This window comes from Oryza sativa, chromosome 4 (assembly GCF_034140825.1).
Source record: "Oryza sativa Japonica Group chromosome 4, ASM3414082v1".
Taxonomy (NCBI): Eukaryota; Viridiplantae; Streptophyta; class Magnoliopsida; order Poales; family Poaceae; genus Oryza; species Oryza sativa.
In genome coordinates this window covers 33,059,006-33,072,566 of record NC_089038.1, presented here as the reverse complement: position 1 = coordinate 33,072,566, position 13,561 = coordinate 33,059,006, and the positions used below count along the sequence as shown (strand labels likewise).

The window sequence follows — 13,561 nt, the reverse complement described above, 5'->3', positions numbered from 1 at the left end:
GGGCATCACACAAAGGTGATAATTAACTGTTGGATGTCAGCATTATTATTTTATCATATCCAAAAGGAGGCTCATCGACGCCGCCTCCTCCGTTTGGTTCAGGTGCGGTAGCCCTGTCCTCTCCACCGGAGTCGACTAGAAAAAATACACGTGCGTTGTAACGGGTAAAGATATTTTCTTAATAGTATAACAGCTATTAGGAGCTATGATGAAATTAATTTTACGTGAATTTATAGTCTACCTTGGTTAGAAAATAAATCCACATAATAAAAACATCTAGTTAAGTTTCTCGTTGGTTATATTTTGCTATATTTGAATTAATAAGCAGTCATAAAATTCATAATTTTTCAGCAACTTTAAACAATTAAAATGGTACTGGTGTTATTTCTATAAGAAAAACTCAAAAAAGGCTAGAAAGCCCACCAAGTTAAGCGGCGGCAGCGCGTGGCTCGAATTGCGCATGATTCTAGCCCAGTCCGACTTCGAACACGTGGCCCATAAAATGCACTGGCCTAGGGGCAACGTTGGCCCAACGCGAGAGGGACCACTTGGATTTCCCCGACTCGATACAAAAACAAAGTCAACGAAAACCTAACCCTAATCCGCACACCGTCGGCCCCTTTCCTCTTTGTCGGTGAGCCGCTGCCGCCGTGCTCCTTGCTAGATTTGGCCTGAGGCTGCCACCGCCTGTGACGGGCGGCGCAGCTCGATCGAGCCACCACCGGCGGCTAATCTGCACACCCTTCTCACCGATATGGGCATTGGGAGGCAATGGCGGTAGCTCGAAGGTGGCAATGGTGGCTCAAGCTTGACGGCGGCAAACTCATGCCTCTCGTATCTCTGGCGACATCCAACGATGACGTGAAGCTGATTGGGAGCGCATGCAACGAATCATGCCATGTGTGGACGAAGATTGAAACCGGTAAGTCCATCACTCTGGTGGCTGGATTTTTTGCTCGATTTGGATTTTTTTCTTCGTTTGCCGCTCTTCAATTCTTGTATTTGGGTTCTAATTCGAGGAAATTTTATAACCAATTTTTGTATGTTGTATATGCAAGTTCTTTTGGTGTAACATGAAATGAAATGGTTTAAATTTAGTCACATTATATGTAAATCTAGATCAGAACCAATTTGACACAGACTCGGGATGATTTTTGTGTGGTGGACTCGGGATGTTGCTGTCGGAAAAATTTAGGTGACGACGGACAAAAATTTTCACCGGAATTCTTGTGTATTTGTTATTAGGTATAGATACAGATTAGGTATATAGATACGTTGACATGCACGGTGAATACAGGGCTCTTTAATACTGCTGATGGATTCAATTTATACTGATTTTACAAGTTGGGGACCCTCTATACCCTGTATTATGATTGAGGGACGTGAATAAAACTCGACCTATCAGTAGTATGAACGGTGAATTCACAGGTTGAAGTCCATGACTAAATCAAATTTCCAAATTTTCTTTTTTTAGAATTTTACTGCACTTGGTTGCTCCGTGTCAGCTTGGGCCATATACACGGACCAGCCCAACAGCCAGAAGCCTGTTGCTCTCCATGGGCTCGTGCCACGTGTCAATCCTGTGGTTGGGTTTCGTAGCGGCTGCGTTTCCTAGTATTGAGGGATATGTAGCGAACATTTTCATTGGAGGAACAAATTGCAGCCCGGCCCTTTTAGCACAATCCAGGAATTTTTTTCGTTTTTAGATTTTTTTTTAATATTTACAGAAATAATCTATCGACCAAAAAAATTGCAGAAATAGCCCCTGCCGCCCAAATGGTGGGCGGCAAGCTGACGTGGCAGACGGTGGGTCGACCGCGCCGTCTGCCGCCGTCGGCCAAAATTGCGATTAGGCCCTTGCCGCCCATACAGAGGGCGGCAAGGGGCTAATTGCAATTTTGGCCACCCATTCAGAGCTTGCGGCCGTACTTTTTCATCTGGGTCCCTTGCCGCCCCAATAGGGACCCAGATGAAAAAAGTACGGCCAAAAGATTTTTCTATGTTATGTTAATAATAAATAAAGAAGTATTTATTAGTAAAACTTGTTAATATTGTTATAAAAATGTATTGAAGTTGGTTGTTGCGCAATTTCATATGTTAAGTGAGATATTATTTTGTACCTTATTCGACGTATTAGTACTCGGATAATTTATATAGGCCTATCGCAGTCTAGGTCGTAGAAACATTATATGGACTTAAACAAGGAGAATTATGTAACATGAAGAAATAGTAGTACAATTTGAACATGATACAACTATTTGCATTGCGGTTACATAGATGATATTAGATTCGATATAGGAGGGAGGTAGTGCAATAGTTGAACACAACGACGATGTAATAATGGGACAAGGAAGCATGACAGTAGAAATTTCAATATGCCAAGTTGTCCGATAATAGCTAACCCCTACGTGAGGATCCCTCTCCTCTCTCAAACCGCGCTTTAGTAACCCTGTATTGCTCTGGTAGTTCAAGCTGCACAACACGGCTAGGTGGAGTTAGAACCCTTCTGGTGTCTATCCATTCTCTGTATTGACATCTCCTTGGTGGTTCCTGGGAGGAAAGAATAGATGTAAAGCAAGCAAAGTTAGTAAATGTTGTGAGAAAATAAGGAATCATGTAATCAAAATATTCTTACCATGAAATCGTCGTCAAGAATATTTGGACAAACAAAGAACCTTCGACCCAATGTTGTAGGATTTATGGAACGAAGAACCTGACAACGATCACCACACCTGCATCTTGGACGGGCTTCCCATGGAGGGAGTGCCGTAGTTAGCACCCGCCAGTCGCTCTGTTGTTCACGACATTGTCGTTCATAAGCCGCTTTTCTTTGTAAGTATTGCTCAGTACTTTCGGATGCGAAATACCAGCGACCTTCTTGTAAACAAGTGGTTAGGTCGAGAACGGGATTTTCTGTATCGACCCACTCGATGTATGCGCAAGCTGTAGTGCGGGTCTGCCGAATAGAGTAGTGTTACGAAGAATAAAGCGATTGCCCATACGGAATGAATAAGCATATGCAGATAATAAAATACCTCACGGTCATAGTTAGGGCACTTAAAAAAGCGCCTTCCTCGAATATCAGGATTCCTCGAAGCCATTAGTTGGCATCGATCACCGCATAGGCAGAGAGGACGCTGGCACCAAGGTGGTAGTAGGTATACACAAGGATCGCTACGCCAGTTTGGATCCTCAACACCCCGGCGTCTAGCCATTGACGAAAGCCGGTCGGATTTGTAATGAAGCAAGTGGGGAAGAGAGTACTGAATGTGACTGAGTTCTGAAAGATTGTGAGGGCTCACTCGTTAAGGCGACTTATATAGGCGCAAAAAATCGAGTGATACCCCTGACATGTGAACGTGGTGGGGTATGGTGGGTACGCCTGATTGGCGCCGAAAGATACATGCATGATCGGCGCCGAAAGTTACATTGGTCGTATGCGCCAAATGGCGGGCAAATACTCATATCACACGCGAATAAAGGAGGCTGCATTGGTGCGGCAGAAAGTAGTCGTGCATACGCCGAAAGGTATTGTGCATGCGCCAAAAGGTATCGTGCACATATAACAACAACGTAGTCATTACACAAGCATACAGTACTGGAAAGTGAAGCAAGTAAATAAAAAGAAGACTGCTCTACTGGCCCTGCCCCGCGCCGCGACCACGCTTGGTCCTCTGGGCCTGTGCTCGCACGTAGTCCTGGGAGTAGGTGAAACGATCCGGTGGCACAGCACGGGTAGCACGAGTGTCCCGCGGAGGAGTGGCCTGCGCCTGGTCCTGCGTCTGCACCGGCGGTGCGCCTCCCAGCTGTGAGGGGCCGATGACGTCCTCTGTCGAGCCTGAAGCGAAGTCGAAGTCAGTGATGTCGAAGAGCACGGTGGAAGACAGGAAGGGGTCCGACGAGGTCCCAGCATGGTCCAGTGGTGGACCCTGACTCGACGTGCCGGCTGCCTGTGACGCTGACCCTGCAGCCTGGGAGAAGTGGGCGGCCTGCGTCATAGCGAAGTGGGCGAAACCTACACATCGACAACGGGACCCTTGTAAGCTAAGACATAAAATGTATGTAAATTGATTGTGGAAGTAATGTTGTTTTTTTAAGTACCTGTGGGGGGCACAACAGAAGGCCTAGCCGAGGAAGGCGGGGTGCTGAACGGTGCACGAAACCCTGAAGCAATCGGCAAGTGAAACGGCTCACTTATATGTGCGAGGCATGTATAGAAGTAGTAATAAAAATAGTTACCTCCGTGCGGAGGGGGAGTCGGCCTAGGAACGTGCGCAGCTGGACAGGGACCAGTCGGTACGGGTGGCCGCTGTACAGCTGCGTCTGCCCGAGCAACGTCGTCTCCACGGACACCGCGCATCACCCAGTTGTAAACTTCTGCCAAATTTGTTGTCATTATTCCATATCTAGCACCACCTGTGTCATACGCCTTGGCCCATTTCTCTTTTGGTTCATGCAGAATCCACTGAGAAAATTCCCGAATCTCCAATCCAGTTCTTCTAACCAATGTTGGACTATCCGTTGGGAGAGGTCCAAGAGCTTGAGGAGGGTCAGCAACGGCGGTCGATGGAGCCGCTGCACGCTGATCACTGCATTTGGCTGTCAACTCATCTAATCTCTTCCAAAGCTCATTGAATTTTTTCTCCTGGTTCTGATTGCACAGCCTCTTGAACATGTTCATGAGCTCCTTGTTCTTGAATTGCTTGAAGAAATTAGCTCCCATATGACGCATGCACCACCTACTCTGTACATCTTCCCAAACACCGGGGTATCCTCGTTCCATACTCCCAAACTGCAACTCTCCTATCGCTCGCAGAATGCCAGCGTGCCTATCATGTATCAGGCATACATTTGGCCTCATACCAACAACTTTTGTTTTAACCAATTTCAGGAACCAGTACCAGCTGTCGGTATTCTCACTCTCAACAAAAGCAAATGCCAAGGGCAATACCTGATTGTTCCCATCTACCCCTATTGCTGTTAGTATCTGGCCCCGATACTTTCCTGTCAAGAATGTCCCATCAATGCAGAGAACAGGACGACAGTTCACGAATGCCATCTTGCATGCATGTAGAGCTAAGAACGCCCTTTGCAGCACACTCTTGCCAGGATGTTCAATTGAGGGGAATTTCTTCACTTCGTAAGAGCTCCCAGGGTTTCTTTCCTCGATAACACCAAGCAGGCGTGGCAAATTGTCATACGAGGCTTCGTAAGTTCCAAATCTCATCTCTATTATTTTCTGTTTGTCCCTCCAGGCCTTGGCATAGCTAATAGTATACTTGTATGTCTCTTCAATGTGTCGGATTATTGACCTTGGTTCATATGTGAGATTATCGATGACATGCGCATACATCTCAGATGCAACAAATGCACATGTAATGTTCCTGTGGTATTTCTGAACACCAGGTAGAAAACATGTATGCTTGGTAACAACTGACACCGTCCAATAATCCTTCCATTTCCCCTTATACGTGTGCACTCTCCAGGGACAACCATCTTTTTCCTTAACACACCGAACTTCATATTGCGACCGGTTCGACTTGGCAACCCAAAACTCTCTATGAAGTGACACTGCAAAATGTTTTACCGCCTCCTTCATATCTTCTGCTCTACTATAAATCGCTCCCTGAATAACCTCATTTTCTTTGTACTCCCATCTCACACTATCCTCTTCAGAGACGATCAGCCCAGAAAAATCCTCACTAGCCCATTCTGCTGGATTAATATCCGTCTCATCATCTGACGAATCACCTTCCTCTACATGCTCGTTGTCAGAATCCTCCCTCTCCATTTCATCCACAATGGCACCGACAGTCTCCCCCTCGTCAGCCACTCCACCTGGTTGAATGCCCACTGGAGCTACTACGCCCCCGTCCTCTCGTGCGTTGACCTCCTCCACAGAAGTCTCGTTTACTTCAGCACTTGGTCCCTCGCTATCATCCATGTTCGTCTGCACACCTGGATCCTTCGGGTGAACAAACGGAACCAAAGCTAGAGGCCACCCGCGTTGCAATGCATTTTCCAAATACCATCTCCACACTCGAGAGTTTTGAACTGGCATTAGTTCCCAATAAAAACCCTCAGTTGCCCGACTTACTATAACATTGATTGTTATGTCACTTGTCTGTGGATCAACTCTCAAGCCCCTCATTAACCATCCTTTTATAGAAGGTACACTCCTCTCAGCCGGTCTCTCAATTCCCCTTTCTGATACAATAAAATCTGACAGATCTACCCCAGTTGGCCCGTAACGGACGTTTCCTGGTCCATGGTAAACTTGGAATATTTGTTTGTTCGACATATCTGTCAACGAAATAACTAGATCATATTACTCTTTCATGCAATAAACATCTACAACGTAATATCTTCTTGTGTAAGCCAATGCAACGGTAATGTATTAATTCCAAACTAGCAGATCTACGTAGTTACCGATATCTACAATACGCACTTCTAGATTAGTACAACTAAAACCCTAAAAATATAATGCATTTATTCAAACAAAATTTTAAAGAATACACACTATTTAACTCAATAGTCACATATAGGATCTATGAATATTACCTGAAATCGGCATCTGAATCCGGCAGGGCTTCGCCCCTTCTTCTCTTCTCCTCCCCTCTCTTCTTTTTTTTCACTGGAATTGAGGAGAGAAGAATGAGGGCTGGGGGCTGGGCAGCAGGCCTTTTATAGGCAGCGAGGCCTGCCGCCCGGCCAGAGGGCGGCAAGGGGCCGCCTGCAAAATAGCCGGCCCCGACTGGCTTTTTTGCATTCGGGCCACTTGCCGCCCCACCAGAGGGCGGCAAGGGTTTTCCTGCAAAAAACCCTCCCTCCGTCACCGCCCGTTCCTCCCCCGTTTGCCACGTCAGCTTGCCGCCCCCAGAGGTGGGCGGCAGGGGCTATTTCTGCAATTTTTTTTGGTCGATAGATTATTTCTGTAAATATTTAAAAAAAAATCTAAATCCGAAAAAAATTCCACAATCCAGCACAGACCAGCCCACCTACAACACCAATCCCGGCCTAATAGAATACAGCAAAACAAAGCTCACTGCGGCGTACTGCGGCGGCGGCGGCGGCGATGGGGCGCCACGACGTCTCTGTATTCGACGATGAAGAAATTGGGCGCGTGATGGATTTATTCTTCACCGATGGCGTACTGGGGTTGGACGGCGGCGTATCGCCGGAGGAGGAGGAGGAGGAGGAGGAGGTGGAGGTGGACCTCGAGCCCTTGTTCTACGACGAGGCTGCGACGGTGGCGGAGTCGGTGGCGGCGGCGGAAAGGCGGCGGGTGCGGGAAGAGGATCGCGCGCGGGTGGTGGAGCAGCAGACCAAGGTGAGGAAGGCGAAGGAGGCCTATTTCAAGAAGAACCGCAAGTTCAATCCCAAGACTGGCCTTCACTACTTCACCAGAATATTCTTCATTAACCCCCTCACCTTCGACCTCAACGAGGAGTGTAAGCATCTAAATTCTCCCCCATGCCCTCTCTCTTAGTCTTCAATTCAAGCAATTACTATGAAACAATCTTTCTTTCACAATGTATTTTAAATGTATTATATATATATTGACTTGAAGAAGCAACTGCAGTATATTGAATTTCCTGCATAACTGTTAATTGGCACTATTTTTTTCCCTTGTTTTTGTTACTACTACAAGTAACCTGGTTCATTGAATTCATGCAATGCAGCTCCTCTTGGTCCAATGCGATACACTGACAGAATCTACAATGAGCATGAGGCACTGCGGATGCGCAACTCTGTAAACATTCTTTCAGTGAAGATACTAAGCTCAGATGTAGGCTTCCCGATTAATGTTTATGGCACTGTAATTGCTAGAGACAGCCTCGATGAGAAGTGCATTTATCTCTTCCGTCGCCCTAGAGATGATTGCCAACTCATCAACTCAAAGGTACTAAAAAGCATTAATTTTCTTTTCAAAGAACAGTGCATTCTGTTTCTCTTCACATCCATCGATCAAATTGTACTGCCATCTTGCATATCTGTATATGAATCTAAATGTCTTACTGCTCTCATCTGCAGTCAATTTTCATTTGGTATTTGCGCGCTGTTTTATTAATTGTCAATCTAACATGGCCAAAATTTATTATGGCATCTTTTTTAGTTGATGTTGCATCTATAATGTGGCCAATATCTTTTGTTCGTGAGTTGTTTCTCATGTCTTGTTGAAAAGTTATATGGTATAAAAGTTTAACAAGTGTACATACATGACAGCAGTTGACCATATCATGGCATTAGTAAGATGCAGATGTAGACCTATATATGCTTTGTATCATCTTTGGTAATAGCTTTTATATGACGCTTTTACTTAAATTTGTTCCTATATTTATTATTTTGCATTCAAAGTAACACGACATTACCTTATCATGTTACTTGATTCACAGGACGATTCGTTGATCTTGACTGGCCCAACTCGAGGACTCGTGTTACAAGACGCTGTATATTTTGAGGTTGATCTCAGAATTAAGGATGACCGATTAAGAGGGAAGAAAAAAGAGCATAGCAAGGGATTGCTTATGATTGATGGCATCCGAAGAACAATAAAGGTCAAAACTGAGGTCGAAAATGACACTTTTGTCGGTAAGCTCGGCACCGTGGAGTTGAGATATGCAGTTATTAAAGACGCAGTGGAGGCTACTGTTGAAATCAAGGTTGTGGAGGGATATTTCTGTGGAGAAGTCGCAGCTTGCACCACCAACATTCAAGATAAAGTTGTTCTTCTTGATAGCAGAACATGCTGTGTGATGGCCGACAATCTTGATGTCCAGTTATCTCGACGTGTCATGGCTGTCCACAACAAGGAGAAGCTTCTGTTGACCGTTGTTAATCAGGATGACGAAGTTCCAACTGGCTGTGTTACGCAAACCATTGATTTTACTCCAAAATTCAATGGTTCAGATGTGACTGAAGTTACTTGTGGTAGTGTTAAGATGCTTGTGAAGGTTACTTGGTCTCTTATGGTCTGATGACAAATGAGGCGCAGTACACCGTACTTGTGAAGCCTGTGGCGCCTTACTTAATCATATATTGTTAATAATGCAATGCAATATAGTAAATTTTGTCTAAACAAAGTTCATTGTTCTTATACCCTTTTGTTTTAATTTTTTTGCTGTCAACTTTGATTGCAATATTATGATTGTGTTAAAAAAACAATATCGTCTGACATTTTTTAAAAATTACCTTCTGAGCTGTTCTGGGTGATCAGCCGGTCGCAACAAACGGGTGCAGAACTGCAGATGGAGGCTGCAGGGTTCCCTTACCGTTTTCGGCACGGTTACTGCAGGCGGTAACCACGCGGTTAGCATGAAAACCGCGAGACATTCCATGGTTTTAAAAACTAAAAATATTATCATGCATAGTAACCACGATAACCGTGCGGTTTTGTAAATCCTGAGCATTGGTGTTCAAAGCCATCGAGCATCTGTTGGCTGTGCTCCCCAGATGGAGCAGAAGAAAACATGTGTTTTGGTGGCAGTAAAAAATCTAGGCACAGATGGGCAACTACAGAGACAGTATTATTCAGGTCCAGCTAAACGAAAAATGTGACCACACGATTCCTCCTCCATAGCTGTTGCTTATAAGCGATGGATATCATTATACACGGCACGTCTACACCAAAATTTGCCAGGGACAAAATGGACAGTGAATAGACCTGGCTTAGACAATGAGCAACAGAGGTTTTATATAGTTTGACAGTAAAAAGTGATTGGCAAGCTTTTGTTTTTCAATTGTGTACAGAACACCAGAAAAACAGATCTATACAACAGAGTTCATATCTGAGATAAAAATTGTTAAGTGAGGAGCAAGATAAAATCTCTTCCTAACATTAGCCACTGGCTGAGTCAAGATTGGTAAATGTTAGGGATGGCTGCATTTATACTTTTACAATCAAAATCCATGATCTTCATCCAGTTCTCGAAATCTCCAATTTCCTGTAACATAATTAAACGGACGTTTCAATAAAAGAAAAAGTGGCATACGATCAACTAAGGGAATCTACGCAAATTGCACATCACTATACTATTGAATTTATTATGTTATTCCAGTGCAGTGGTGTGCATGGATACTTGAGAAAATGAACAACCAAAATACATCCCATTTTGTTTCAATATTCGGTGATATGAGAACATGTAATTTGTGCCACTAGGGACTTAAGTGTCCATGAATCCAAGAAAAGTTAAAAAAAAGGAGAGTAAACCTTCAAGACTGAGTCGATTGCTTTGGTGATGCAAGCCACTGGTCAGTCTCCTTCCTGTACTTTAGCAAGTCAGGTTAACTTTGAAATATTTTCCCGATTTACTCAAATGGCAGCAACAATCATACCTACAGCAATCCAACAAACAACTCCAGCTCATTCTCAAGCAATACGACAACTTGAACTACTATCAGCATGATAAAATTGATGGAGTGTCACTCCTAGTGGAATTCGATAAAAGGCCACTCTAGATATTGTACACATTAAAATGCCACTCTCCAACTGGCTTATTTATTTTCCTCCATTTTAGGTTCATAGCCAGGGCACAATGACCAAACCACCCCCAAGCTATGTCCTGTCCTCACAGGAACAACCAAACAGACCCTACTTAGTTCACATGTGTACCACTTCCCGGGGATAGATTGCAGACACAGGATCAGGTGAGTTTCTAGTACTGGTTTCGTTTGACACTAGACCCTGTCCAATTTACTCGTCAATAGCTTGAACTGCACGATTAATAAATACCAGTAGACAAAATACAAAAGTATTTCAATTAGCTCTCTACCCAAAATCCCTCGATAAGCCATTTGAATTGCTCATGGCAAACAAAGTTCATCTGTGGCAACCTCATGTCCCCCCTCTCTCACACGAAGGACAGTAGATATGGAGAAGCAGATGTTGACTGTATTGCATAGCAAACTAAACGGCCATCCTTGTTCCACATGGCACTTAAACACATGATCCAAAAAACCATTAGCAACCAAAATGTGTTCTATGAAATCATCATTACTGTTCCACGAAAAGACAATGAATAATCAATACCTAACATAGATTAACCACCCAACAACTTCTAGAAAATTAGGAAACAATATAAGGAATCTACAAAACTTTTTAGTAGAAGTTAAGAAATCTTATGATTTGAAATGCCGGATATGTATTGTTCCATATATGGCTTACTATTTTATCAGTTACATATTACTATAATTTCCTCTTAACCATTAAATTGATAAGTACACAAAAAAGCATACTCCTGGCCTAAGGATAAATTTATCTCATGATTGGTTACTCTATCCTTCACTCTAATGAACTAAAACATAACTCGAACAAAGTAAAGATGAAAAAAACAGCTAAAATATTTAGTCAGTGTGTTGTAGTGGATGACCCAAGAGACATTGTAGTTATGCATGATTCAACTCCCATGAGACCCAGAAGTTCCGGACAGCAGCATTAGCTATTTACAAAAACAAACGACAAAACACATTGTCTTTCCTGAGCAAAGGATTATATATGAATATATCTACGACAGTGACTGGTTACTTTGTCAGGGATTGATAGTTGCAATGCAAGAGTAACAAAATGTGTACTGTATCATGTGGAAAAACACAGATGTAAAGACCATCAAGCATTGAATTATAGTTGCAACGGAGTTCTGAAATGAACTGGTAAAGCAGTATTAACCTTTTATTTTTGCGTGTAAGCAGCAAGGCAGTTCAATGACCAAAGGGGCCAGCCATCAGTACTGGCCTGGTCGAATATAGTGGCAACAAAGAAAAGTATCGCAAGTTCACAACACCAACCTCATGAGCCAGATCATTCCCAAATTTAACAGAGTCACAAACCTCCTGATGAACTTAAACTTAGCACAAAAACCAGGCATTTCAGTACATACAGAGCTACATTTATAACTTGAATTAACCTAGAGAGAAAAATGAAAGAGCACAAGCTTTATTCAAACATGTTTACAGACTTGAATAATACAATCCATGGCATGCAACTATAGGTGCCTAGACCCCACCAACGAACTGAAGGAAACATTAAGATCCTAAATATCAATAGCCACAAGAATAGTCTCCCAACAGTAAATTTTAAATGGAAAACTCTGCATGAAATTAGAGGGCTAAAAGAACATTGGACTCACAAGAATGCACCAATGCAGCTTTATTCACTCAGGTAGACTTATTCAAACCAAGTAGCAATTAAAGCAAGAAACAGTTCGGCAGTTACAATGACAAGTTTTTGAAGAATTGGGGGATATAGCACATAAAAAAGAGTTGCCCCACTCGGTCAAAAGAAAGCATAATTGGATGTAGAGCCTCATCTTGTTTTCAAGAACAAAGAGAAGACGTACCTTTCGGTAATATTAATATACAACAACCTGCAGCTTGTATTAGTGAGCAGGAGCAATATGAACAACATGTTTTCCAGTAGAGGTATGAGAGGCAGGTAAGATGGTGATCATCAGTTTGTTTCTTTTAGAAGGTTATCATCAGTTTGTTTTGAAATACAGTTTGCAAGAACATCATTAAGTATAAAATGTATGTATACAAGTTAACAAAAGGAATGCACAGATTGGTAAACCAGAAAACTAATTACCACCTTAGCTTTTTCTTTCTTTTTGCAAGATAAATCATTAGCATAGCTGTTACCTTTCAATCCGCAAAACGGTATAGTACTTTGTCTGATTCCAAACAAAGGTTGTTTTAGAGTTGTGCATAGGAATTAAGAAACTGTTAAAAACTTAAAATGGCCTTGTTGCCCTTTAGTTTTTTTTTAAACGAATAGTTGCCCTTTAGTTATTACACATTGGAAATGATATCTCATTTATGCATGAGGAAAGTCATATTCAATTAGCAAGGGCATAAGACGAAAAAATAAGGGACAAATGCCGCAAAGAGTCAAAGTTCTATAACAACATACATTTAGAGAAGAGTAGAGAAATCTAAAACGACCTACACATTAGGATATCCATTTGCTCATAATGAGAAATGCTAAATGTGTACTACGACAGAAGTACGATTATTCCTGAGAAATCCTTTTTTTAAGAATTGAACTTGAATATTTATTTTCTTATTATTATTCTTGGATTGATGAAATTGAGGAAAACACAGGTTGCACATGAAGAAGAGAAATGTGTGATGCGTATCATGGAGCCCTTCAATACTGCAAGTTAATTTCAATGCACCTCCAACATTTTGGTGAAAAACCTAATGGGCATGAATCAGAGCAATGTAACCACAACAAAAAAAAAGAAGAAGAAGGGGGCCGGGGGGATGGGATAGATGAACGAAGGTTGGGTGGGATGAGGATGGGATATGCAAGCCAAGATCCAGGACAAGGAAGGAGCATAAGCAAGGGAAGTCAAGCTTACCATTGCCGAGGAGGACGAGGAGGAGACCGCGCGCCGCCGCCACCTCGATCGGATCTTTGCTTCGCTGGTCGCCGCTGCTCCAGAATCCATCTTCTGTGTCAAGCGGATCGCCGCCGTCCCTCGCGTTCGGTATACGCGTCATCGCCGGCAACGGAGGAGAAGATGAGGATGTGGCGGCGGCGGCGGCCTGCGAATGAAGAGCGGCC

General features: G+C 43.2%; 2 protein-coding genes and 1 non-coding gene across 4 annotated transcripts; 1 reads left to right on the top strand and 2 right to left on the bottom strand.

The window, feature by feature from the left end:
- The first annotated feature begins 599 nt into the window (after positions 1-599).
- On the top strand, positions 600-9,097 carry LOC4337163 (uncharacterized). 2 transcript variants are annotated; one of them, XM_015778636.3, is made up of 4 exons: positions 600-922; positions 6,984-7,451; positions 7,683-7,903; positions 8,397-9,097. In XM_015778636.3, the coding sequence occupies exons 2-4, from the start codon at positions 7,076-7,078 to the stop codon at positions 8,976-8,978; spliced, it is 1,179 nt and encodes a 392-aa protein (XP_015634122.1). In that variant the 5' UTR covers positions 600-922; positions 6,984-7,075; the 3' UTR covers positions 8,979-9,097. The 2 variants fall into 2 exon arrangements, with proteins under 2 accessions (XP_015634122.1, XP_015634124.1); XM_015778638.3 differs by lacking the exon at positions 6,984-7,451.
- On the bottom strand, positions 3,494-5,859 carry LOC136356284 (uncharacterized). Its single transcript, XM_066310013.1, has 3 exons — positions 4,240-5,859; positions 4,102-4,164; positions 3,494-4,015 (listed from the first exon to the last, which is right to left on the bottom strand). Exons 1-3 carry the CDS (start codon positions 5,789-5,791, stop codon positions 3,636-3,638), a joined length of 1,995 nt encoding a protein of 664 aa, XP_066166110.1. The 5' UTR covers positions 5,792-5,859; the 3' UTR covers positions 3,494-3,635.
- Positions 9,098-9,669: 572 nt separating the features above from the next.
- LOC9270196 (uncharacterized) lies at positions 9,670-13,561 on the bottom strand. Its single transcript, XR_003242064.2, has 3 exons — positions 13,356-13,561; positions 10,211-10,335; positions 9,670-9,944 (listed from the first exon to the last, which is right to left on the bottom strand). It is a non-coding gene; the product is annotated as an uncharacterized protein (transcript).

What these genes read in the sequence shown, in the direction of transcription:
- LOC136356284 (XM_066310013.1), bottom strand. Translation starts at nt 5,791, where the DNA reads ATGGAGAGGGAGGATTCTGACAACGAGCATGTAGAGGAAGGTGATTCG. An exon ending in GACTCCCCCTCCGCACGGAG is followed by an intron (nt 4,165 to 4,239) that starts GTAACTATTTTT and finishes CGATTGCTTCAG; the next exon opens with GGTTTCGTGCACCGTTCAGC. An exon ending in TTCTGTTGTGCCCCCCACAG is followed by an intron (nt 4,016 to 4,101) that starts GTACTTAAAAAA and finishes GTCGATGTGTAG; the next exon opens with GTTTCGCCCACTTCGCTATG.
- LOC4337163 (XM_015778636.3), top strand. Translation starts at nt 7,076, where the DNA reads ATGGGGCGCCACGACGTCTCTGTATTCGACGATGAAGAAATTGGGCGC. An exon ending in CTTCGACCTCAACGAGGAGT is followed by an intron (nt 7,452 to 7,682) that starts GTAAGCATCTAA and finishes CATGCAATGCAG; the next exon opens with CTCCTCTTGGTCCAATGCGA. An exon ending in GCCAACTCATCAACTCAAAG is followed by an intron (nt 7,904 to 8,396) that starts GTACTAAAAAGC and finishes CTTGATTCACAG; the next exon opens with GACGATTCGTTGATCTTGAC.